Consider the following 23,885-nt stretch of genomic DNA (forward strand, 5'->3'; position numbering starts at 1 on the left):
GTATAAATACCCCCCAAATTACCCCATTTTGGAAAGAAGACATCCCAAATTATTCACTAAGAGGCATAGTGAGTTCATAGAAGAAATTATTTTTTGGCACAAGGTAGCAGAAAATGACAGTTTGTGACAAGAAAAAAAAAAAAGTTTCCATTTCTGCTAACTTGTGACAAAAAAAAAAATTAAATCTGCCACGGACTCACCATGCCCCTCTCTGAATACCTTGAAGTGACTACTTTCCAAAATGGGGTCATTTGTGGGGTGTGTTTACTGTCCTCGCATTTTGGGGGGTGCTAATTTGTAAGCACCCCTGTAAAGCCTAAAGGTGCTCATTGGACTTTGGGCCCCTTAGCGCAGTTAGGCTGCAAAAAAGTGCCACACGTGGTATTGCCATACTCAGGAGAAGTAGTATAATGTGTTTTGAGGTGTATTTTTACACATACCCATGCTGGGTGGGAGAAATATCTCTGTAAATGACAATTGTTTGATTTTTTTTTACACACAATTGTCCATTTACAGAGATATTTCTCCCACCCAGCATGGGTATGTGTAAAAATACACCCCAAAACACATTATACTACTTCACCTGAGTACGGCGATACCACATGTGTGGCACTTTTTTGCACCCTAACTGCGCTAAGGGGCCCAAAGTCCAATGAGTACCTTTAGGATTTCACAGGTCATTTTTGTTTCAAGACTACTCCTCACGGTTTAGGGCCCCTAAAATGCCAGGGCAGTATAGGAACCCCACTAATGACCCTATTTTAGAAAGAAGACACCCCAAGGTATTCCGTTAGGAGTATGGTGAGTTCATAGAAGATTTTATTTTTTGTCACAAGTTAGCGGAAATTGATTTTAATTGTTTTTTTTCACAAAGTGTCATTTTCCGCTAATTTGTGACAAAAAATAAAATCTTCTATGAACTCACCATACTCCTGATGGAATACCTTTGGGTGTCTTCTTTCTAGAATGGGGTCATTTGTGGGGTTCCTATACTGCCCTGGAATTTTAGGGGCCCTAAACCGTGAGGAGTATTCTTGAAACCAATTGCCGCAAAATGACCTGTAAAATCCTAAAGGTACTCATTGGACTTTGGGCCCCTTAGCATACTTAGGGTGTAAAAAAGTGCCACACATGTGGTACCGCTGTACTTAAGAGAAGTAGTATAATGTGTTTTGTGGTGTATTTTTACACATACCCATGCTGGGTGGGAGAAATATCTCTGTAAATGACAATTGTTTGATTTTTTTTTTACACACAATTGTCCATTTACAGAGAGATTTCTCCCACCCAGCATGGGTATGTGTAAAAATACACCCCAAAACACATTATACGACTTCTCCTGAGTACGGCGATACCACATGTGTGACACTTTTTTGCAGCCTAGGTGCGCTAAGGGGCCCAACGTCCTATTTACAGGTCATTTTGAGGCATTTGTTTTCTAGACTACTCCTCACGGTTTTGGGCCCATAAAATGCTAGGGCGGTATAGGAACCTCACAAGTGACCCCATTTTAGAAAAAAGACACCCCAAGGTATTCTGTTAGGTGTATGGCGAGTTCATAGAAGATTTTATTTTTTGTCACAAGTTAGTGAAAAATGACACTTTGTGAAAAAAAACATTAAAAATCAATTTCTGCTAACTTTTGACAAAATATAAAATCTTCTATGAACTAGTCATACACCTAACATAATACCTTGGGGTGTCTTTTTTCTAAAATGGGGTTACTTGTGGGGTTCCTATACTGCCCTAGCATTTTACGGGCCCAAAACCGTGAGTAGTCTGGAAACCAAATGTATCAAAATTACTGTTCAGGGGTATAAGCATCTGCAAATTTTGATGACAGGTGGTCTATGAGGGGGCGAATTTTGTGGAACGGTCATAAGCAGGGTGGCCTTTTAGATGACAGGTTGTATTGGGCCTGATCTGATGAATAGGATTCTAGGGGGGTGACAGGAGGTGATTGATGGGTGTCTCAGGGGGTGGTTAGAGGGGAAAACAGATGCAATCAATGCACTGGGGAGGTGATCGGAAGTGGGTCTGAGGGGGATCTGAGGATTTGGCCAAGTGATCAGGAGCCCACACGGGGCAAATTAGGGCCTGATCTGATGGGTAGGTGTGCTAGGGGATGACAGGAGGTGATTGATGGGTGTCTCAAGGTGTGATTAGAGGGGGGAATAGATGCAAGCAATGCACTGGCGAGGTGATCAGGGCTGGGGTCTGAGGGCATTCTGAGGGTGTGGGCGGGTGATTGAGTGCCCTAGGGGCAGATAGGGGTCTAATCTGATGGGTAGCAGTGACAGGGGTGATTGATGGGTAATTAGTGGGTGTTTAGGGTAGGGAACAGATGTAAACAATGCACTTGGGAGATGATCTGTCGTCGGATCTGCGGGCGATCTATTGGTGTGGGTGGGTGATCAGATTGCCCGCAATGGGCAGGTTAGGGTCTGATTGATGGGTGGCAGTGACAGGGGGTGATTGATGGGTAGCAGTGACAGGGAGTGATTGATGGGTGATTGACAGGTGATCAGTGGGTTATTACAGGGAAGAACAGATGTAAATAATGCACTGGCGAATTGATAAGGGTGGGGTCTGAGGGCAATCTGAGCGTGTAGGCGCGTGATTGGGCGCCCGCAAGGGGCAGATTAGGGTCTGATCTGATGGGTAACAGTGACAGGTGGTGATAGGGGGTGATTGATGGGTGATTGATGGGTAATTAGTGGGTGTTTAGGGTAGAGAACAGATGTAAACACTGCACTTGGGAGGTGATCTGACGTCAGATCTGCGGGCGATCTATTGGTGTGGGTGGGTGATCAGATTGCCCGCAAGGGGCAGATTGATGGGTGGCAGTGACAGGGGGTGATTGATGGGTGATTGATGGGTGATTGACAGGTGATTGACAGGTGATCAGGGGAATAGATGCATACAGTGCACAGGGGGGGAGGTCTGGGGGGTCTGGAGAGAATCTGAGGGGTGGCGGGGTGATCAGGCAGGAGCAGGGGGCAGTTTAGGGCATAAAAAAAATATAGCGTTTACAGATAGTGACAGGGAGTGATTGATGGGTGATTAGGGGGGGTGTTCGGGTGGGTCTGGGGGGTGGGCAGGGGGGGGGGTCTGAGGGGTGCTGTGGGCAATCAGGGGGCAGGGGGGGGGAAATCAGTGTGCTTGGGTGCAGACTAGGGTGGCTGCAGCCTGCCCTGGTGGTCCCTCGGACCACCAGGGCAGGAGGCAGCCTGTATAATACACTTTGTATACATTACAAAGTGTATTATACACTTTGTATTCGGCGACTGGGGTGCTAGTAACCCGCCAGCGCTTCCGAACGGCCGGCGGGTTACAGCGCGAGGGGGGCGGAGCCAGTCGCTGGTGGCTGATCACGTCACGAATGACGCGATCGCTCCGCCCATGCCCCTACAAGGCCCGCCGCCAGTTGTACATGCGGCGGTCCTTGCGGGATCCACTTGCCGGCCGCCTCTGTGCAGTGGGCGGTCGGCAAGTGGTTAATGACAGCAGGGAGTGTTATAATCTCCTGTGCACCCTATGCAGCCGTAGCGTGCGCAGTTAAATTACGACGGGCTCAGATTGTTTAAAGAGCGCTTTGTTATACTTAATGAACGCTCCACTGAACCCGTCCAGAGCCCGGTGGGTCCAGTAGCTTCAAAGTGTGATATTCCTGCACTTTGATTGCCCTGTAGGCTGCCTGTTACTTGACGGTCAGGCTATTGGGCCAATCAAAGTGCAGGAATATCGTACTTTTAAACTACTGGACCTACCGGGCTTCGGGCGGGTTCAGTGGAGCGCTCGTGTAGTAAGCCGTGCTTTTAAACCCTAAAAACAAGAAAAAAAAATATACCACAGACAGATGCGCAGCAGCTCCTACATATAATCACTTTCAAAATTGCTGCGCTGCCAAATTACTGATCAACTCCCTATTAGTGTAATTAAAACGCAAATCAATCAAAATAATATGAATATCACCAAAATTATCACATAAAGTCCAATGAGTGCGCTGTGGTTCCTCCTGTAATAAAGTCAATGTCCTTCTGGTGCAGTGGCGGCTCCAGGAATTTTTTTTAGGGGGTGCTATGCAGGTGCTGGACCAATTTCCGGGGGAGCTGACGACCTGACGGCAAAAAATGGGTGTGGCTACAACCTGCGGCGCGCAAAGAAAAAATGGGCGTGGTCATGACCGGATGAGGGCGGGGCTAACTGTAATTTAAAGTGAACCCAGGGTGAGAGTGATATGGTGGCTGCCATATTTATTTCCTTTTAAACAATACTAGTTGCCTGGCAGCCCTGCTGATCTATTTGGCTGTAGTAGTGAACTGAATTACACCAGAAACAAGCCATGCAGCTAATCTTGTCAGTTCTGACAATATTGTCAGAAACCCCTGACCTGCTGCATGCTTGTTCAGGGTCTATGGTTGAAAGAATAAGAGGCAGAGGACCAGCACGGCAGCCAGGCAACTGGTATTGCTTAAAGGGAGATAAATATGGCAGCCTCAATATTATTCTCACCTCGGGTTCCCTTTAAAAGTGCAACGCAAAGACAGAGGGCCCAAGTTTTGGTGACCCTTTTCCCAGAAAATTCACATAATTGTGCAGGTTTTCTCAAGAAAATACACGTAATGTGAGCAGATTTTAACAAAAAACACGTCCAATGACCCCAATATGCACAATCGGTAGCAGATATGACCCCAATATGCACAATCGGTAGCAGATATGACCCCAATATGCACAATCGGTAGCAGATATGACCCCAATATGCACAATCGGTAGCAGATATGGCCCCAATATGCACAATCGGTAGCAGATATGGTCCCAATATGCACAATCGGTAGCAGATATGGTCCCAATATGCACAATCGGTGGCAGATATGGTCCCAATATGCACAATCGGTGGCAGATATGGTCCCAATATGCACAATCGGTGGCAGATATGGCCCCAATATGCACAATCGTTATCAGATATGGTCCCAATATGCACAATCGGTAGCAGATATGGTCCCAATATGCACAATCGGTAGCAGATATGGTCCCAATATGCACAATCGGTAGCAGATATGGTCCCAATATGCACAATCGGTGGCAGATATGCTCCCAATATGCACAATCGGTGGCAGATATGGTTCCAATATGCACAATCGGTAGCAGATATGGCCCCAATATGCACAATCGGTAGCAGATATGACCCCAATATGCACAATCGGTAGCAGATATGACCCCAATATGCACAATCGGTAGCAGATATGACCCCAATATGCACAATCGGTAGCAGATATGACCCCAATATGCACAATCGGTAGCAGATATGACTCCAATATGCACAATCCGTACCAGATATGACCCCAATATGCACAATCCGTACCAGATATGACCCCAATATGCACAATCCGTAGCAGATATGACCCCAATATGCACAATCCGTAGCAGATATGACCCCAATATGCACAATCGGTAGCAGAAATGACCCCAATATGCACAATCGGTAGCAGAAATGACCCCAATATGCACAATCGGTAGCAGAAATGACCCCAATATGCACAATCGGTAGCAGAAATGACCCCAATATGCACAATCGGTAGCAGAAATGACCCCAATACAGGGCCGGGCCGAGGCATAGGCTGGAGAGGCTCCAGCCTCAGGGCGCAGTGTAGGAGGGGGCGCAGAATTCATTCAGCTGTCATTTCTAATTGTGTTTGAAGCAGAAAGAAATAAGAAAAGGGGATACATGGCAGTGACTGCAAGCCAGATAACTAGATATTAAGGTGTTGGGGAGGTTGTGGACCCTGTGGCGCCTCTTAGTCTAATAGCAATCAGTGTGTGACAGCTGGGGTGGCAGGGATGGAGGGGCGCACTTTGGTGTCTCAGCCTTGGGTGCTGGAGGACCTTGTCCCGGCTCTGCCCCAATATGCACAATCGGTAGCAGAAATGACCCCAATATGCACAATCCGTAGCAGATACGACCCCAATATGCACAATCCGTAGCAGATATGACCCCAATATGCACAATCCGTAGCAGATATGACCCCAATATGCACAATCCGTAGCAGATATGACCCCAATATGCACAATCAGCATCAACTGAAAAAGAAAAGAAAAACCCATTTACTCACCTACAGCCAGAAGACCTTCTTTCCCGACCTCCTGTCCCGAGTCCCGACCTCATTGTGGCGCGCAGCGCCCGCGCGCCCACGATCCTCTTCCTTCCCGACGTCACGACGAGACTTCCTGCCTGCATGCAGAGAGCAGGGCTACGGGAAAATGGCCGCCCGAAGCCATGCACTGCAGACTCGAAGTCTGCAGAACAGGGCTCCGGGCGGCCATCTTACCGTAGCCCTGCCTGCTGCTCCGTGCTGCCGCTGTGTGAACTGACTTGGCGTCTTTTAGACGCCTGAAGTCAGTTCACTCCAGGGGGTGCTTTGGGGGTGCTTGGACAATTCTATGGGGTGCTCGAGCACCCCCTTGCACCCCCCTGGTGCCGCCCCTGTTCTGGTGCTATGCACTTCACTGCGCGCTCCTCCAGAGATCAGATGTAAACCACCGTGATTCAGGTGGCAATCTCACATTCATTAATATGTATCACTCAGAGCATCCGTGATCATATCCAGTTCTAGTAAAAAAATCCTTTAATAAAAGCATAAAACAAAATCATCGCGCAGCATGTTGATCCAATGATAAATACACACTGCACCTCTGGCGCACTTGGGTAACTTACAGACTCCCTTTAGGGACAGAATAGCGAGTCATAGCGGCAAGTCTCTCCAGCATCAGACGCGTCTCCAATAGCCTCTCTGCGGCGTCCCGCTATTCAGGCTCCCGCGACTCCGGACTTCCGCACTGCGACTCCCGTGACCTACGTCAGGCGTACTGGCTCCGCCCTACGCGTTTCGTCACCAGGACTCATCAGGGGCTATGCTTTTATTAAAGGATTTTTTTACTGGAACTGGATATGATCACTGATGCTCTGAGTGATACATATTAATGAATGTGAGATTGCCAGATGGTGGTTTACATCTGGTCTCTGGAGGAGCGCGCAGTGGAGTGCCTAGCACCAGAAAGCTCCTACATATAGCTCACTCAGGCACGGGATTACCACTCTGAGCTGAAGATTTCCATCCCGAGCCTGACTCGGGATTACCGATAAGGAGGTTAAATTCAAAACATCCAAAGTGTGGCTACCCTGGTATGAGTTATATCATTGTGTCTTCTAGGTAATGTAAGTTCTTCATCAGATCCTCCGTTATGGCATCTTCCAGGACATTGGGTGAGCAACCTCCTTTTATTCTCTTGTTCTAAAATGTCTCCTCTGTAGACCATGAGAATCTGACTTTTCTTCTTATGCTTGTCATTATCTATGTTTTTTCTAGACTTATTTTAACCTCCTTGGCGGTAATGACGAGCTCAGCCCGTCCATTACCGCCGGAGAGCACCGCTCAGGCCCCGCTGGGCCGATTTTCATAATTTGCTTGCTGTGTGTTCAGGACGATCGCCGCCGCCATTGCGCCGCTATGCAGCCTGGCCAATCAGTGCCAGGCAGCGCTGAGGGGTGGATTGGGACTCCCTGTAACGTCACAACATCGATGACATTATTCCGTTCGTCACCATGGCAACGGGGGAAGCCCTAAAGGACATCTTGTTCAGAACGGGATTTTCTTATGGCCAAGCGTGCCAACGGTGATCGGAGGGGTGGGAGGGATGCCGCAGGGAGGGGGGAATCATGTAGCTAGCGCTAGGCTAGCTACATGATTTTAAAAAAAATGCAAAATACTGCTGCGCCGCCACCCTGGCGCAATCAATACAACGCCAGGGTGGTTAATGAGGTTAAAGGGAAGGTCCAAGCAAAAAAAAAAAATGAGTTTCACTTACCTGGGGCTTCTACCAGCCCCATGCAGCCATCCTGTGCCCTCGTAGTCACTCACTGCTGCTCCAGTCCCCCACTGGGAGCTTTCTGACCTCGGAGGTCAGGGCCGAATTGCGTACATTTTTACACATTCCCGCTAGTGCAGGAACATTAACGCATACATTTTTACGCGTTAGTGGTGCATACGCATAAATTTTTGTTCCTGCACTAGCTGGAATGCGTAAAAATGTATGCAATGTGGCCCTGACCTCCGAGGTCAGAAAGCTGCCAGCGGGGGACTGGAGCAGCAGTGAGTGACTACAAGGGCACAGGATGGCTACATGGGGCTGGTAGAAGCCCCAGGTAAGTAAAACTCATTTTTTTTTTTTTTGCTTGAACCTTCCCTTTAAGGAAGTAATCTTTCTGACCCATATATGGTAAAATTCTTTCTTTAATTCAGACTCATTCCCTGATGTTTCAGGTGGTAGATTCGAGACCACCGGTGATCTCATCATTGCTTCCCTAGAAGATCTGAAAAATCAAGATTTTAAACGGTTTAAGGATAAGTTGTCAGATTTCTCCTATGAAGACCACCCTTCGGTTTCACGTGGATATCTGGAGAATGCAGACTGGGTTACAACCAAAAATCTTCTCATTGATGTTTATGGAGACAAGGCAGCTCTGGATGTGACTGTACAGGTCCTCAAATCGATAGGGCTCATGGGACCTGCAGAGAAACTTCACTCCAAGTTTGGAGAACATGGTGAGAAAAAGTTATTTGTTTCTTTCAAACCTGATTTTTACATTTTCTCCTCTCAGCCTTGTGTAGGCTACTTTTTCTTTCCTTAGAGTCCCACAAATTAGCAGTGGACGAGATTTTCTGTGATTTACTCACCATTTTTTTAACCCCTTAGCAGCAAATAAAGTAAAACTTTATTTTGCTGAAGGGTAGAATTTTTCTTGCTGCTGGGGAAGTGTGCTTTCCCCAGCCTGACAGGCTCAGCAGGTTATGTGGCAGCAGGGAAGGGGCAGCACCAGGGACTCAGGGAGCTCTCATACTTACTGTAACGATTGGTGTCAGCACACAGAGAGTATCTGATTATTGATGATCTGCAGAATCACCAAGAATACAGATGTATACCTGATTATGGGTGATCTGCAGAATCACCAATAATACAAGTATGACTAACCTCTGGACACCTAAAGAGTGTAAGTGCTTGGTGCAACTGTAAGGCTATCTCCAGTGGAGCGGGAGACACAGATACCACTGCAGCCAGTGACCACCTGAGGGGCAGGTGGCCCCTGACTGTGCAGGGACTATCTCTTTAAGCGGATAGAGATAATATAGCAACCAGTGATTCCCTGATGGATTGGGAATCAGACTGTACTGCAGCCAGTAGACTCCTAGGGGTAGAGGCTACTGGCCGGACTGCAGGGAGGACTCTCTGAGGAGCAGGAAGTCCTTGCAGCTAACTGACACCTGGTGGACTAGTGTCACGGGTAATAAAGACAGACTGTTCACTCGAGGGATGAGTGACAGTCAGAAGGGTCAGACAGGCCAGGTCAGCAACACACGAGCAGATAAGGTACAGTAACAGAAGCTGATTCGGTAACCGGGTACTGGCAAGGTTGGCAACTGATAGACAGATAGGCAGAGGTACCGAATCAGAAAGCAAGAGAGAGGTCAACAGAGCCAAAGGTCATAACAGATATCCGTATAGCACAGTACTAGTATGGGGTGTGAGGTCCTTGGTCTCAACACCCGGGAACTAGTCTAGATGATAACAGTGGAAACCCATTTCCTAATCTTAGGTGTGAGGTCCTTGGTCTCAACACCCTGGAACTAGTCTAGATAATAACAGAGGTATCACAGTTCCTAATCTTAGGTATGAGGTCCTTGGTCTCAATACCCTGGAACTAGTCTAGATAATAACAGAGGTAACACAGTTCCTAATCTTAGGTGTGAGGTCCTTGGTCTCAACACCCTGGAACTAGTCTAGATGATAAAAGTGGAAACCCATTTCCTAATCTTAGGTGTGACCAGATACTGCACAGAATTTTGCACTAAGCGAGAGTCCAGAATCTTTTCGATCTCATATTCAGGTTGGTCATCATCCATCATGGGGGGGGGGGGGGAGAGGAATCCACGTGCACTGCCGGCTTCAACAGAGACACATGGAATGATCTCACACCTCTCATGCTGGCTGGGAGATCAATCGCATAAGTGACATTATTAATCTTTCTGATCACTGGAAATGGTCCTATGAATCTAGGACCCAGTTTGGGTGACAGTTGCTTCAAGGCGAAATGCCGATTGGATACCCACACCATGTCTCCTGGAGAAAACTTCCACTCTACAGACCGCCTTTTATCTGCCTGTTTCTTCTGAGTCTGGAAAGCTTTCCCCAAGTTCCTCTTAACCATTCCCCAAATCTCCCTCAGAGCTCTCTGCCAATCCTCCAGGGCTGGGAATGGTGTAGACGCCACAGGTAACGGGGCAAACTTGGGTGATCTTCCTGAAACTACCTGAAATGGGGAAAATCCTGAAGAGGAACTCTTCAGATTGTTGTGTGCAAACTCTGCAAATGGTAAAAATTCTACCCAATCGGATTGAGCATCTGTGACCAGTGATGCTCGGATACCCCTTTTTATTATTCGAGTTTGGTCGAATTCGAATAGTAAATTATTCGAATTCAGTCGAATATTCGAGTCGAATATTTTTTACTATTCGATTCGACCTCGGACTTCGAGCTTACTATTCGAGTCGGTATTCGAGCTCATTATTCGAGCTGACTATTCGAATTGGCCTTAAATAGCTTCCAACACTTGTTTTGAGGGTGAATGATGCAAGAAACATCTTTTTTTCCAAGTAACAACAGCAAGTGATTATGTGGGGATGTTCCTTTAAAAAAAAAAAAGGTGGAAAGAGAAGAGAAGTTGTGTCCAAAATTCTGTTCAGTAGTGTATATACTTCTTCTTCTTCTTCTTCTTCTTCTTCTTCTTCTTCTTTATCTTCTATATATTCTTCTTCTTCTTCTATATCTTCTTCTTCTATATGTTCTCTTCTTCTTCTTCATCTTCTTCTTCTTCATCTTCTTCTTCTTCTTCATCTTCTTCTTCTTCATCTTCTTCTTCTTCTTCTTCTTCATCTTCTTCTTCTTCATCTTCTTCTTCATCTTCATCTTCTTCATCATCTTCTTCTTCATCATCTTCTTCTTCTTCTTCTTCTTCATCTTCATCATCATCTTCTTCTTCTTCTTCTTCTTCTTCTTCTTCTTCTTCTTCTTCTTCTTCATCTTCTTCATCTTCTTCATCTTCATCTTCTTCATCTTCTTCATCATCTTCTTCTTCATCATCTTCTTCTTCTTCTTCATCTTCTTCATCTTCATCTTCTTCATCTATATCTTCTTTTTCTATATCTTCTTTTTCTATATCCTCTTCTTCTTATTATTTTTCTATTTCGTCTTCTTCTTTTTCTATATCTTCTTCTTCTTCTCCTTCTTCTTTTTCTATATCTTCTTCTATATCGTCTTCTTCTTCTTCACTTATTTCTCTTTTATATAATTTTTTTTTAAAGAAATGCAGCTATTTTTGAGCGTAATAAATAGCTGGTGGCGCACGCATGTTGGAAGCGCCATTGTATGTGCTCCCTGGCAGTGGAAACACACAGACAGCAGGAGGTAAATTCAGCAGCAGCAGCAGGAGGAGGAGGATGATTGTGTGGCAGCAGGTAGTCAATGAGGCAGGCAGCGAGACATAATAGGCTGTGTGGTACCTAGCGGTGGTACCAGGCCGTTAATACACAGCATGAGGTTCCAGACAGCGGTCGTGAAGCCCACATCATGTCCAATACACAACTGGGACAACACAGTTTTCAACCCGGACACCTCTAAAAATAATATCACAGTATTAATAAAAAGTATATATATATTTTTTGTTTTTTTAAAGAAATGCAGCTATTTTTGAGCGTAACAAATAGCTGGTGGCGCATGGTGGAAGCGCCATTGTATGTGCTCCCTGGCAGTGGAAACACACAGACAGCAGGAGGTAAATTCAGCAGCAGGAGGAGGAGGATGAGTGTGTGGCAGCAGGCAGTCAATGAGGCAGGCAGCGTGACATAATAGCCCTGGTACCTAGCGGTGATACCAGGGCTGTAAATAAACACAGGAGGTCCCAGACAGCGGTCGTGCAGCCCACATCGTGTCCAATACACAACTGGGACAACACAGTTTTCAACCCGGGCACCTCAGAAAAATTAAAACTTTTGTTTAAATTTAATTTTTTTTTTTTTCAGCAAATTACACAGATTAGCTATTGTTGGACATAATAGCTGGTGGCAGAGTGGTAGCAGAAGGTAATTCTGTGTACCCTGGCAGTGGGAAACACAGACAGACAGCAGCAGCAGCAGCAGGAGGAATGGAGGAGTAGTGTGAGTGTGGCAGCAGGTAGGTAGGCAGCGTGACATAATAGCCCTGATACCTAGCGTTGATACCAGGGCTGTAAATAAACACAACAGGAGGTCCCAGACAGCGGTCGTGCAGCCCACATCGTGTCCAATACACAACTGGGACAACACAGTTTTCAACCCGGGCACCTCAGAAAAATTAAACCTTTTTTTTTTTTTTTTTAATGGTTTACTTTTTTTTTTTTTTTTTTACAGCAAATTACACAGATATAGCTATTGTTTGACGTAATAGCTGGTGGCAGAGTGGCAGCAGAAGGTAAAATCTGTGTACCCTTGGCAGTGGGAAACACAGACAGGCAGCAGCAGCAGCAGGAGGAATGGAGGAGTAGTGTGAGTGTGGCAGCAGGTAGGTAGGCAGCGTGACATAATAGCCCTGGTACCTAGCGTTGATACCAGGGCTGTAAATAAACACAACAGGAGGTCCCAGACAGCGGTCGTGCAGCCCACATCGTGTCCAATACACAACTGGGACAACACAGTTTTCAACCCGGGCACCTCAGAAAAATTAAACCTTTTTTTTTTTTTAATGGTTTACTTTTTTTTTTTTTTTTTTTACAGCAAATTACACAGATATAGCTATTGTTTGACGTAATAGCTGGTGGCAGAGTGGCAGCAGAAGGTAAAATCTGTGTACCCTTGGCAGTGGGAAACACAGACAGGCAGCAGCAGCAGCAGGAGGAATGGAGGAGTAGTGTGAGTGTGGCAGCAGGTAGGTAGGCAGCGTGACATAATAGCCCTGGTACCTAGCGTTGATACCAAGGCTGTAAATAAACACAACAGGAGGTCCCAGACAGCGGTCGTGCAGCCCACATCGTGTCCAATACACAACTGGGACAACACAGTTTTCAACCCGGGCACCTCAGCAAAATTAAACCTTTTTTTTTTTTTTTAAATGGTTTACTTTTTTTTTTTTTTTTTTTACAGCAAATTACACAGATATAGCTATTGTTTGACGTAATAGATGGTGGCAGAGTGGCAGCAGAAGGTAAATCTGTGTACCCTGGCAGTGGGAAACACAGACAGACAGACAGCAGAAGGGCAGTACACAGCAGCCCACTGTAGATGTAAAATGTGTGGCTGCAGGCGACGTAATAGTCAAAGTGAACCAGGCTGGCTTAGTGAGCAAGGGCCAGGAGGTGGTAAAGGGTGGTAAGGCACATTAACGATGGTTCTTCCTGCAGCCAGTTCATGTCCCCCTCTCGCCGACAACAGGGGCCAGGAACTCGCCTTCCTCCCTCGCCTGGTTCATCTTGAGAAACGTCAGTCTGTCCACAGACTTGTGAGACAGACGTGAGCGTTTCTCAGTGACCACGCCACCAGCTGCACTGAAGCAGCGCTCGGACAGCACGCTGGAAGGGGGGCAGGACAGCACTTCCAGGGCGTACTGCGCCAGCTCGCTCCAGATCTCCAGGCGCTTGACCCAATACTCCATGGGATCAACAGGGGCATCGCTGTCAAGCCTGCTGTAGGACCCCATGTAGTCAGCCACCATTCGGGTCAGGCGCTGGCTGTGACCGGAGGAGGATGCTGCTGCATGCACCTCCTCTCTAGTCACTGCTGCCGGAGCCTCTACAGTCCTGTAGAGCTCGTTGCTGAGAGACAGCAGGTCTGTGGGGCCCTTGCTGCTGGATGCAGGCACCTGCTGCTGCCTCTGTGCTGGCTGGACAGTGGGGGTGGAAGGCTGGGGGAAGGCTTCCTCCAAGCGCTCAACAAGGGCCTGCTGCAAGCTCCTTATTTGTTGCGCTGGGTCTCCTCCTGCAGGCGGCAGGAACTGGCTCAACTTCCCCTTGAGGCGTGGGTCCAACATCATGCTGATCCAGATGTCCTCCCTCTGCTTCATCTGGATCACCCTGGGGTCCTTGCGCAGGCACGGCAGCATGTGCGCTGCCATTGGGAAGAGGCGGGCCACGTGTGCTGGCACATCGACGGCAGTGCTGTCCTCATCCTCCTCCTCTGCCACCTCATCCTCTCTCCACCCCCGCACCAACTCAGCTGCGCTGTGCTGATCCCCCTCATCAGCAGCAAGGTCAGGGACCTCCACCAAGTCCTCCTCCTCCTTCCCCTCAGAGGTGGACTGTGCAGCTGCTTGCCGCTCCTGCTGGTCCAAGGCTGCCACTCCCTGTTTCAGCAAAGCATCGAGGGCCCTGTTCAGCAGACAAACCAGGGGCACCCACTCGCAGACCATAGCATGGTCCCTGCTCACCATGTTAGTGGCCTGCAGAAAGGGAGCCAGCACTAAGCACACCTGCTGCATGTGCCTCCAGTCATCATCGGGGACGATGGACGGGATGTTGCTGGTCTTGTCCCTTCTCTGAGCGGCGGAAACAGTGGCCAGGGCAAGGTACTGGTTGACAGCGTGCTTCTGTTCAACCAGACGCTCCAACATCGCCAGGGTGGAGTTCCAGCGAGTTGGAACGTCAAGGATCAGCCGATGGCGTGGCAGCTCCAGCTCCTTTTGCACGTCTTCCAGGCTCGCACAGGCTGCAGCCGAGCGCCGGAAGTGACACACAACGTTCCTTGCCATTTCCAGCAGTTTTTCCTTGCATCCCCTGGTAGGTGCGCAAGAACTTCTGCACCACCAGGTTCAGCACGTGGGCAAGACAGGGGATGTGGGTCAGGTTTCCCCTGTCAATTGCGGCAACCAGATTGGCCCCATTGTCGGCCACCACCTCTCCGACTCTGAGGCCTCTGGGGGTCAGCCAAATCCTCTCCTGCTCCTGGAGTTTGGCCAACACATGGGTTGCCGTCAGTTTGGTCTTCCCAAGGCTGACCAACTGCAGCAGCGCTTGGCAGTGGCGGGCCTTCACGCTGCTGCTGAGGCGGGGGGTTTGGCCAGGTGTGCCGGAGGATGGCAGAGGATCGGAGGAACCTGCTGCAGTTCCCCTGACCCTGCGGGGTGGCACCACCCACTGTGTTGCTGCTGCTGCTGTGCCCGCTGCTGCTCTCCCATCCTCACCCCCTTCCACCAAGCTGACCCAGTGGACAGTGAAGGACAGGTAGCGGCCTGTCCCGAAGCGGCTGCTCCAGGAGTCCATGGTGACGTGGACCCTTTCACCAACCACGTGCTCCAGCCCTCGCTCCACATTGGCCATCACAAAGCGGTGCAGTGCAGGAATGGCCTTGCGGGCGAAAAAGTGTCTGCTGGGGAGCTGCCAGTCTGGGGCTGCACAAGCAAGCAGCGCACGCATGTCGCTCCCCTCCTGCACGAGCGTGTACGGCAGGAGTTGGGAGCACATGGCCCGTGCCAGCAAGCCGTTCAGCTGACGCACGCGACGGCTGCTGGGAGGCAGAGCCCTAACCACCCCCTGGAAGGACTCGCTTAAAAGGCTCTGGCGTGGCCTTTTGCTGGCACGGGAATCAGCGGACACAGCAGAGGAGGCCACTGAGGACTGGCTGCCAGAACAGGCCTCAGTGTTGGAGGCAGGAGTTGCAGAGGGGGGGAGGAGCAGTGCGTTTCCGCACTCCTGCTGGTGCTGCTGGAGGAGCAGGAGGGCGGATGGCTGCTGTTGCTGCTGCTGCTGCTGAAGGCTGTGCAGTGATGGGTGTGGTGCCACTGCCAGCACCAGATGCCTTCAGCCTCTGGAACTCCTCATGCTGGTGGAAATGTTTCGCAGCAAGGTGGTTGATGAGCGAGCTGGTGCTTTAAGGGGTCTGCACCTCTGCTCAACTTCCGCTGACAGTGGTTGCAAGTGGCGTACTTGCTGTACACTGTGGGCATGGTGAAAAATTGCCAGATTGGTGACAGACACAACCCCCTACGGCCTGGAGCCTCTGCTGCCTGTCTCCCTGTGGTGGTTGGGGCGGGGGCTTGGGTGCGGCTGGTGGTGGTACTGGCAGCTGCTGCTGCTGCTGAGCCTGAGACACCAGCAGGCTGTGGGACCTGCCTACTGCTGCCAATGCTTGCAATGATGCGCCTCCTTGCAAGGCCCACAAGCGCATCCTCCTCCTCCTCCTCAGAGCTGCTGATGACGACATCCCCTGGAGCTGGTGGCACCCAGTCTTTGTCTGTCACCGTGTCATCATCATCATCCCCCTCCTGAAACATGTCCTGCTGGGATGATGACCCCCCAAACTCCTCTCCTGATGCATGGATGGGCTGCTTGACTGTCGCCACAGTCTTGCTGTCCAATCCCTCCTCCCCCAAAGTGCCCATCAGCATCTCCTCCTCAAGATCGCCAACAACAGCAGACAATTGACTCATGATGCCTGGGGTCAAAAGACTGCTGAATGACAGGTCGGCGACTGACGGTGAACTGGCCTCCTCCCCAGGCCCTGCTGGGCGGCTGCTGCGAACAGGGGTGGTGGTGGTGAGGGTGGAGGCCTCGGATGCAGAGCTGATGGCGGGCTGCTCATCCTCCGTCATCAGTTGCACCACAGTGACTGCATCCTTTTCCTCAATGGGACGTTTCCGACCCGGCTGGAGGAAAATAGGAGCAGGTACTACACGCTGCTGCTGCTTCTGTGTCTCTGCAGCGTGAGTTGCAGATGCTCCTGCTGGGCGGCGCCCAAGGCGTCCACGGCCAGTGGCTAGAGGCGGAATGTTAGCCACTGACGCAGCTGCTGCGGAACTGTGCATGGTGGCGCGGCCGCGGCTTGCCACAATGCTGCTCCCTCTCCTCCTGATTCCCTTGCTGCCCTTCCCCTTGCCCAAACCGCGCTGGCTGCTACTTCCAGACATCTTTGATGTTTTGGGCGTAAACAAAAAAGTTTTTTAAAAGGGCGGGTGAAAAAGTGGGGTACTTTAATGGAGTGGGTTGGTGGGTGAGGTGACACTAATCACTAAGTGATTAGATCGCTAAGTGATTACTAGTACAGTACTAATACAAAATACAATAATTCAGTAATCAGTATAAGTGTGAACAGTGAACAGTGAGTGTGTCCCCTAGTGCACTAACTAGAAAATACAATAATCAGTAGTAATCAGATTAAGTAGAAGGAAATAGTGTGTGTGTGTGTACTGAGTGCACGCACACACACACGCAGGAGCTAGCCTATGAACAGTGACTGAGTGTCCCTAGTAGTAAGTAGTAAGTAAGTGTACAACTAGAAATTACAATAATCAGTAGTAATCAGAAGGAAATAGAGTGTGTGTACTGACAGTGCACGCACACACACACGCAGGAGCTAGCCTATGAACAGTGACTGAGTTTCCCAGTAGTAAGTAGTTAGTAAGTACAACTAAAAATTACAATAATCAATAGTAATCAGAAGGAAATAGAGTGTGTGTACTGCACTCACACACGCAGGAGCTATGAACAAACAGTGACAGTGAGTGTCCTAGTACAGTTACTACAGAATACAATCACTCAGTAGTAAAGGACAGCAGAAACACTGGTATAATAAACTAACAGAGGACAGGAGGACAGCTGCCCACACAGGCAAGGCCCTGAGGCCTGAAGCAGTGTAAGCTTGCCTGCAGCAGCTGTGTCTGTCTCTATGTAACACACAAGCTACTAACTAAAATACAATGTCTATCTAACTAACAACAATATAGGTGTATATAGGAGGTGTATGTGAGCAAAAACGCTAGGTAGTTGACCACAATAAAGCTCTTGCTAAGCCAAAGCACAAAGGAGCAGATCTCTCTCTGTACAAAGTCAGGCAAGGACGGAACATGGCGGCCGCTATTTATAGGGTAGGGGCTGGCCAGGGTCCCCCTCTGTGATTGGCTGCCGTCAGAGGGCCTGGGAGCCCTCTGATTGGCTCTAAGGACATCAATCTGGGCTATGACGCTATTCGAGCTCGGTATTCGAGCTCGAATAGCGCTGTTTGCTCGAATAGCGCGAATAGTGAATGGGCTATTCGAATTAACTCGAATAGCCCATTCGAATAGCTGCTCGGTATTCGAGCTCGAATAGCTGAAAAAGAGCTCGAATATTCGAGCTACTCGAATATTCGAGCTCTGCTGAGCACCACTGTCTGTGACATAACGTCTGAGAAATTGCTCCAGAGATTGGTTAACTCTCTCGGTCTGGCCATTGGTCTGTGGGTGGTAGCCTGATGAAAATGCAAGGTCCATATCCAGTTGATGGCAAAAAGCCTTCCAAAACTTTGGTACAAATTGGACTCCCCGATCTGACACTACATTTTCCGGAATGCCATGCAGCCGGAAAACGTGCTGGATGAAGAGATCAGCCAACTTCTGGGCCGAGGGGAGTCCTTTTAATGGAACAAAATGGGCCATCTTACTGAATCTATCCACTACCACCCAAATGACTGTCTTGCCCTCAGACCTGGGGAGTTCTCCTACAAAATCTATGGACAGATGAGTCCATGGTTCACTTGGCACTGGTAAGGATTGTAACGTACCCACAGGTGCCTGGCGAGAAGGCTTACTCCTAGCACATACTGCACATTCCCTCACAAACTCCTTACAATCTGTTGCTAATGTAGGCCGCCAAGCGCATCTGGCCAGCAAATCCTGAGTTCTGGTGGCCCCGGGATGACCCGCATTCTTATGGGAATGAAACAGATGTAAGAGTTGCAGACGAAAAGGTAGCGGTACAAACATCACCCCCTCGGGTTTTCCTTCAGGAACATCCTGTTGGTAGGGACTCAGAGTGACTGTCCAATCTTTCCAGGTCTCGGTAGCTGCCAGGACTACCTTCTGAGGTAGAATGGTCTCAGGGGCTGAGGGCTGTACTGTCTCGGGCTCGAAACACCTGGACAAAGTGTCAGCTTTGATGTTTTTACTACCGGGGGTATACGTTATAACAAATCTGAATCTTGAATAGAACAAAGACCACCGGGCCTGACGAGGGCTGAGTCTCTTGGTGCCCTCTATGTACTCCAGATTTTTATGATCTGTATAAACTGTGATAGTATGCTCTGCACCTTCTAGCCAATGTCGCCATTCTTCAAAAGCTAATTTAATGGCTAAAAGCTCCCGGTTGCCAATATCGTAGTTTTTCTCTGCGGGTGAAAACCTACGAGAAAAGTAAGCGCATGGGTGAAGTTTGCCCTGCAAACTAGAGCACTGAGACAATACAGCCCCCACCCCAACTTCTGAGGCATCGACCTCCACAATAAAGGGGAAGGTGACATCCACATGTCTTAAAATGGGTGCAGAACAGAACAGTTTTTTCAGTGTAGAGAAAGAGAAAGTAGTAGTTGGCAAAGCCCAAAAATCTTTGGAGTGCCTTCAATCCCACAGGCTGAGGCCACTCCAAAACAGCAGAAACTTTTCCTGGATCCATAGAGAGACCAGACGTAGAGATAATGTACCCCAAGAAAGCAACGGAGGTTACCTCGAAGAGGCATTTTTCCAGTTTAGCGTAAAGGGAATTCTGTCTTAATTTCCTTAACACAAACTTGACATGTTTTCGATGTTCCAACAGACTGGAAGAGAAGATCAGTATGTCGTCCAAATATACTAAGACGAACTTCCCCAACACCTTCCTGAATACCTCATTTATCAACTCCTGGAAGACGGCCGGAGCGTTACACAACCCGAAGGGCATCACCAGATACTCGTAGTGCACATCGGGTGTGTTGAAGGCCGTCTTCCATTCGTCACCATCTCTAATTCGAACTAGGTTGTATGCGCCTCTTAAATCTAGTTTGGAGAAAATCTTGGCGTTGGTAACCTGAGTGAACAAATCATCAATCAAGGGCAATGGATAACGATTTTTCACTGTGATCTTGTTCAAACCTCGATAATCAATGCAGGGGCGTAGGCTTCCATCTTTCTTTTTACAAAAAGAATCCTGCCCCTGCTGTCGAACGAGAGGGATGGATGAAACCCTTGGCCAAGTTCTCTTTAATGTACTCCTGCATTGCCACTTTCTCAAGCCCAGATAGATTATAGAGGTGACCCCTAGGAGGCATACAACCAGCTCTTAAATCGATGGGACAGTCGAAGGTACGGTGAGGAGGAAGTTTATCTGCCGATTTGGGACAGAATACATCAGCAAATTCTGCTTACTGAGTTGGCACCCCTTTAACCTGAATCTTGGTGTTTCCTACGGTTACTTTCGCTAAACAGTGATGATGACAATGGGTGGACCAGCTCATTAGCTGACCTGATGCCCAGTCAATCTGAGGGGAGTGAAGTTGTAACCATGGCATGCCAAGAATAATGGTGGAGGTTGTCATATGCAGGACCAGATACTGTAAACTCTCTTTGTGTAGTACCCAGCATTACATATCAATTCAGGGGTTCGAGAAAGGGGTTGTCTACTTTGCAGAGGAGAGTCATCTACAGTATTGACCAAAAGCTGTTGGTCTAACGGGAGTAAGGGAATCCCTAAATTCTTTGCAAACTCATAGTCTATAAAGTTAGCCGCTGAACCAGAGTCTAGTAAAGCTTCAGGGGGAACAGTCTGACCCTCCCATGTGATAGAGCAGGGAAGGAGCAGACGATCATTGTTTAGAGGTAATGACTGCGCTCCTAGGGTATTACCTCTGACTACACCTAGGCGGCAGCGTTTCCCGACTTTTTAGGACCTTATGACCCTCCTCTGCACAGTACAAACAGAGCTGTTCTGTTTTCCTGCGATTCCTTTCCACCTGTGTCAATATTGAATGTCCAATTTGCATTGGCTCTGACAGAGGCGACACAGGTGCAGGAGAGGCGTAAGAGACATATCTTACAGTTTTCTTACCCCGGGATTGTCTTTGATAGCGTAAACGGCGATCAACCCGGACTGCTAAAGAGATTGCCTCATCAATAGATTTCGGTTCAGGATGTCCCAACTAGTGTTGGGCGAACATCTAGATGTTCGGGTTCGGGCCGAACAGGCCGAACATGGCCGCGATGTTCGGGTGTTCGACCCGAACTCCGAACATAATGGAAGTCAATGGGGACCCGAACTTTTGTGGTTTGTAAAGCCTCCTTACATGCTACATACCCCAAATTTACAGGGTATGTGCACCTTGGGAGTGGGTACAAGAGGAAAAAAAAATTTAGCAAAAAGAGCTTATAGTTTTTGAGAAAATCGATTTTAAAGTTTCAAAGGGAAAACTGTCTTTTAAATGCGGGAAATGTCTGTTTTCTTTGCACAGGTAACATGCTTTTTGTCGGCATGCAGTCATAAATGTAATACATATAAGAGGTTCCAGGAAAAGGGACCGGTAATGCTAACCCAGCAGCAGCACACGTGATGGAACAGGAGGAGGGTGGCGCAGGAGGAGAAGGCCACGCTTTGAGACACAACAACCCAGGCCTTGCATGAGGACAAGAAGCGTGCGGATAGCATGCTTTGTACCACCATGCAGTCATAAATGTAATAAAGATAAGTGGTTCAATAAACAGGGACCACGCGGCAACGCTAACCCAGCAGCAGCACACGTGATGGAACAGGAGGAGGCGCAGGAGGAGAAGGCCACGCTTTGTGAGACACAACAACCCAGGCCTTGCATGAGGACAAAAAGCGTGCGGAGAGCATGCTTTGTACCGCCATGTAGTCATAAATGTAATAAAGATAAGAGGTTCAATAAACAGGGACCACGCGGCAACGCTAACCCAGCAGCAGCAGCAGCAGCAGCACACGTGATGGAACAGGAGGAGGCGCAGGAGGAGAAGGCCACGCTTTGTGAGACACAACAACCCAGGCCTTGCATGAGGACAAAAAGCGTGCGGATAGCATGCTTTGTACCGCCATGTAGTCATAAATGTAATAAAGATAAGAGGTTCCATAAACAGGGACCGGCAACGGTAACCCAGCAGCAGCAGCAGCAGCAGCAGCACACGTGATGGAACAGGAGGAGGCGCAGGAGGAGAAGGCCACGCTTTGTGAGACACAACAACCCAGGCCTTGCATGAGGACAAAAAGCGTGCGGATAGCATGCTTTGTACCGCCATGTAGTCATAAATGTAATAAAGATAAGAGGTTCCATAAACAGGGACCGGCAACGGTAACCCAGCAGCAGCAGCAGCAGCAGCACACGTGATGGAACAGGAGGAGGCGCAGGAGGAGAAGGCCACGCTTTGTGAGACACAACAACCCAGGCCTTGCATGAGGACAAAAAGCGTGCGGATAGCATGCTTTGTACCGCCATGTAGTCATAAATGTAATAAAGATAAGAGGTTCAATAAACAGGGACCACGCGGCAACGCTAACCCAGCAGCAGCAGCAGCAGCAGCACACGTGATGGAACAGGAGGAGGCGCAGGAGGAGAAGGCCACGCTTTGTGAGACACAACAACCCAGGCCTTGCATGAGGACAAAAAGCGTGCGGATATAGCAGCAATGCTTTTTGCCGCCATGCAGTCATAAATGTAATACAGATGAGAGGTTCAATAAACAGGGACCGGAAACGCTAAACCATCCCAGATGTTCATCGGTCATGTTACTTGGTTGGGGTCCAGGAGTGTTGCGTAGTCGTTTCCAATCCAGGATTGATTCATTTTAATTTGAGTCAGACGGTCTGCATTTTCTGTGGAGAGGCGGATACGCCGATCTGTGATGATGCCTCCGGCAGCACTGAAACAGCGTTCCGACATAACGCTGGCTGCCGGGCAAGCCAGCACCTCTATTGCGTACATTGCCAGTTCGTGCCAGGTGTCTAGCTTCATGCCCGGTTTCAGGTCCAGCGGTGCCAGCCACAAATCCGTCTGTTCCTTTATTCCCCTCCAAATTTCCTCCCCTGTGTGCTGCTTATCCCCAAGGCAGATCAGCTTCAGCAACGCTTGCTGACGCATGCCAACAGCTGTGCTGCACTGCTTCCACGATCCTACTGCTGCTGGTGCTGGGTTAGCGTTTCCGGATGAGGTACAGCTTTGAGATGCGTTGGAGGAGAAGGAGTCAGAGAGGTAGGTGCTGCTGTTGTTATCCAGTGGGAGGGACGGCGGTGCAGCTGTTTGCGGCGTGGGCAACACCCGCGCCGTAGCAGGTGAGGAATCACTGCCAGGCTCCACAAGGTTCACCCAGTGCGCGGTAAGGGAGATGTATCGACCCTGGCCGAACGCACTTGTCCAGGTGTCAGTGGTGAGGTGAACCTTGCAGGCAACGGCATTCTTCAAGCTTCGGGTTATTTAGCTGACCACGTGCTCATGCAACTCAGGCACTGCAGAGCGCGCAAAGTGGTAGCGGCTGGGAACCACGTAACGTGGGATGGCCACTGACATCATGCCCTTGAAGCTGTTTGTCTCCACCACTCGATATGGCAGCATTTCGCAGGCCAGAAGCTTGGCTATGCTGGCTGGCTGTTACTGCCACGGCCCGCGGGTCATTTGCTGGCAATTTCCTCTTGTGCTCAAACATCTCAGAGACAGACAACTCAACCGTAGCACTGCACACCGAAGGGCTGTTGGTTGTTGTGTTTGATGAACACTGGGAGACCTCAAGAGCACTAGTCCGGAAAGTGACAGTGTCAGCATCGTCTGATGTTTGTGAATGTTGTGAACCACGCAATGGCTGGGCTACTGCTGCTGCTGAGGCGGGTCTGGTGGTGAGTCTGGTGAACCCAAGGGAGGCAGTGTTGCTGGTGGTACGGTGGTACCCTGTCCTGCCGCGTTTGCCCACAGAGTGGGATGTTTGGATAGAATGTGGCGGCTCATGCTGGTGGTGGAGAGGTTGTTAATACTTTTCCCCCTGCTCAGGCGGGTCTTGCACACCTTGCAAATCGCCATGGTAACATC

At 49.1% G+C, this 23,885-nt stretch overlaps 2 protein-coding genes across 4 annotated transcripts in view; one reads left to right on the forward strand and one right to left on the reverse strand.

Moving 5' to 3' along the window:
* The window catches only part of LOC137534627 (oocyte zinc finger protein XlCOF8.4-like), a 174,229-nt gene extending 167,969 nt beyond the window's left edge, over positions 1-6,260 (reverse strand). Inside the window, exon 1 of the mRNA XM_068256223.1 lies at positions 6,114-6,260. The gene's annotated coding sequence lies outside the window, so the exon portion shown is untranslated. The remainder of the gene's footprint in view (positions 1-6,113) is intronic.
* LOC137534624 (NACHT, LRR and PYD domains-containing protein 3-like) overlaps positions 1-23,885 on the forward strand; it is a 155,669-nt gene that overhangs the window by 39,210 nt on the left and 92,574 nt on the right. For all 3 annotated transcript variants that reach the window (XM_068256216.1, XM_068256215.1, XM_068256218.1), the window contains exons 2-3: positions 7,212-7,264; positions 8,322-8,603. In XM_068256216.1, the coding sequence (XP_068112317.1) occupies positions 7,243-7,264; positions 8,322-8,603 (304 nt within the window). In that variant the 5' untranslated portion in view covers positions 7,212-7,242. The remainder of the gene's footprint in view (positions 1-7,211; positions 7,265-8,321; positions 8,604-23,885) is intronic.

Source organism: Hyperolius riggenbachi, chromosome 10 (genome assembly GCF_040937935.1).
Source record: "Hyperolius riggenbachi isolate aHypRig1 chromosome 10, aHypRig1.pri, whole genome shotgun sequence".
Classification (NCBI taxonomy): domain Eukaryota; kingdom Metazoa; phylum Chordata; class Amphibia; order Anura; family Hyperoliidae; genus Hyperolius; species Hyperolius riggenbachi.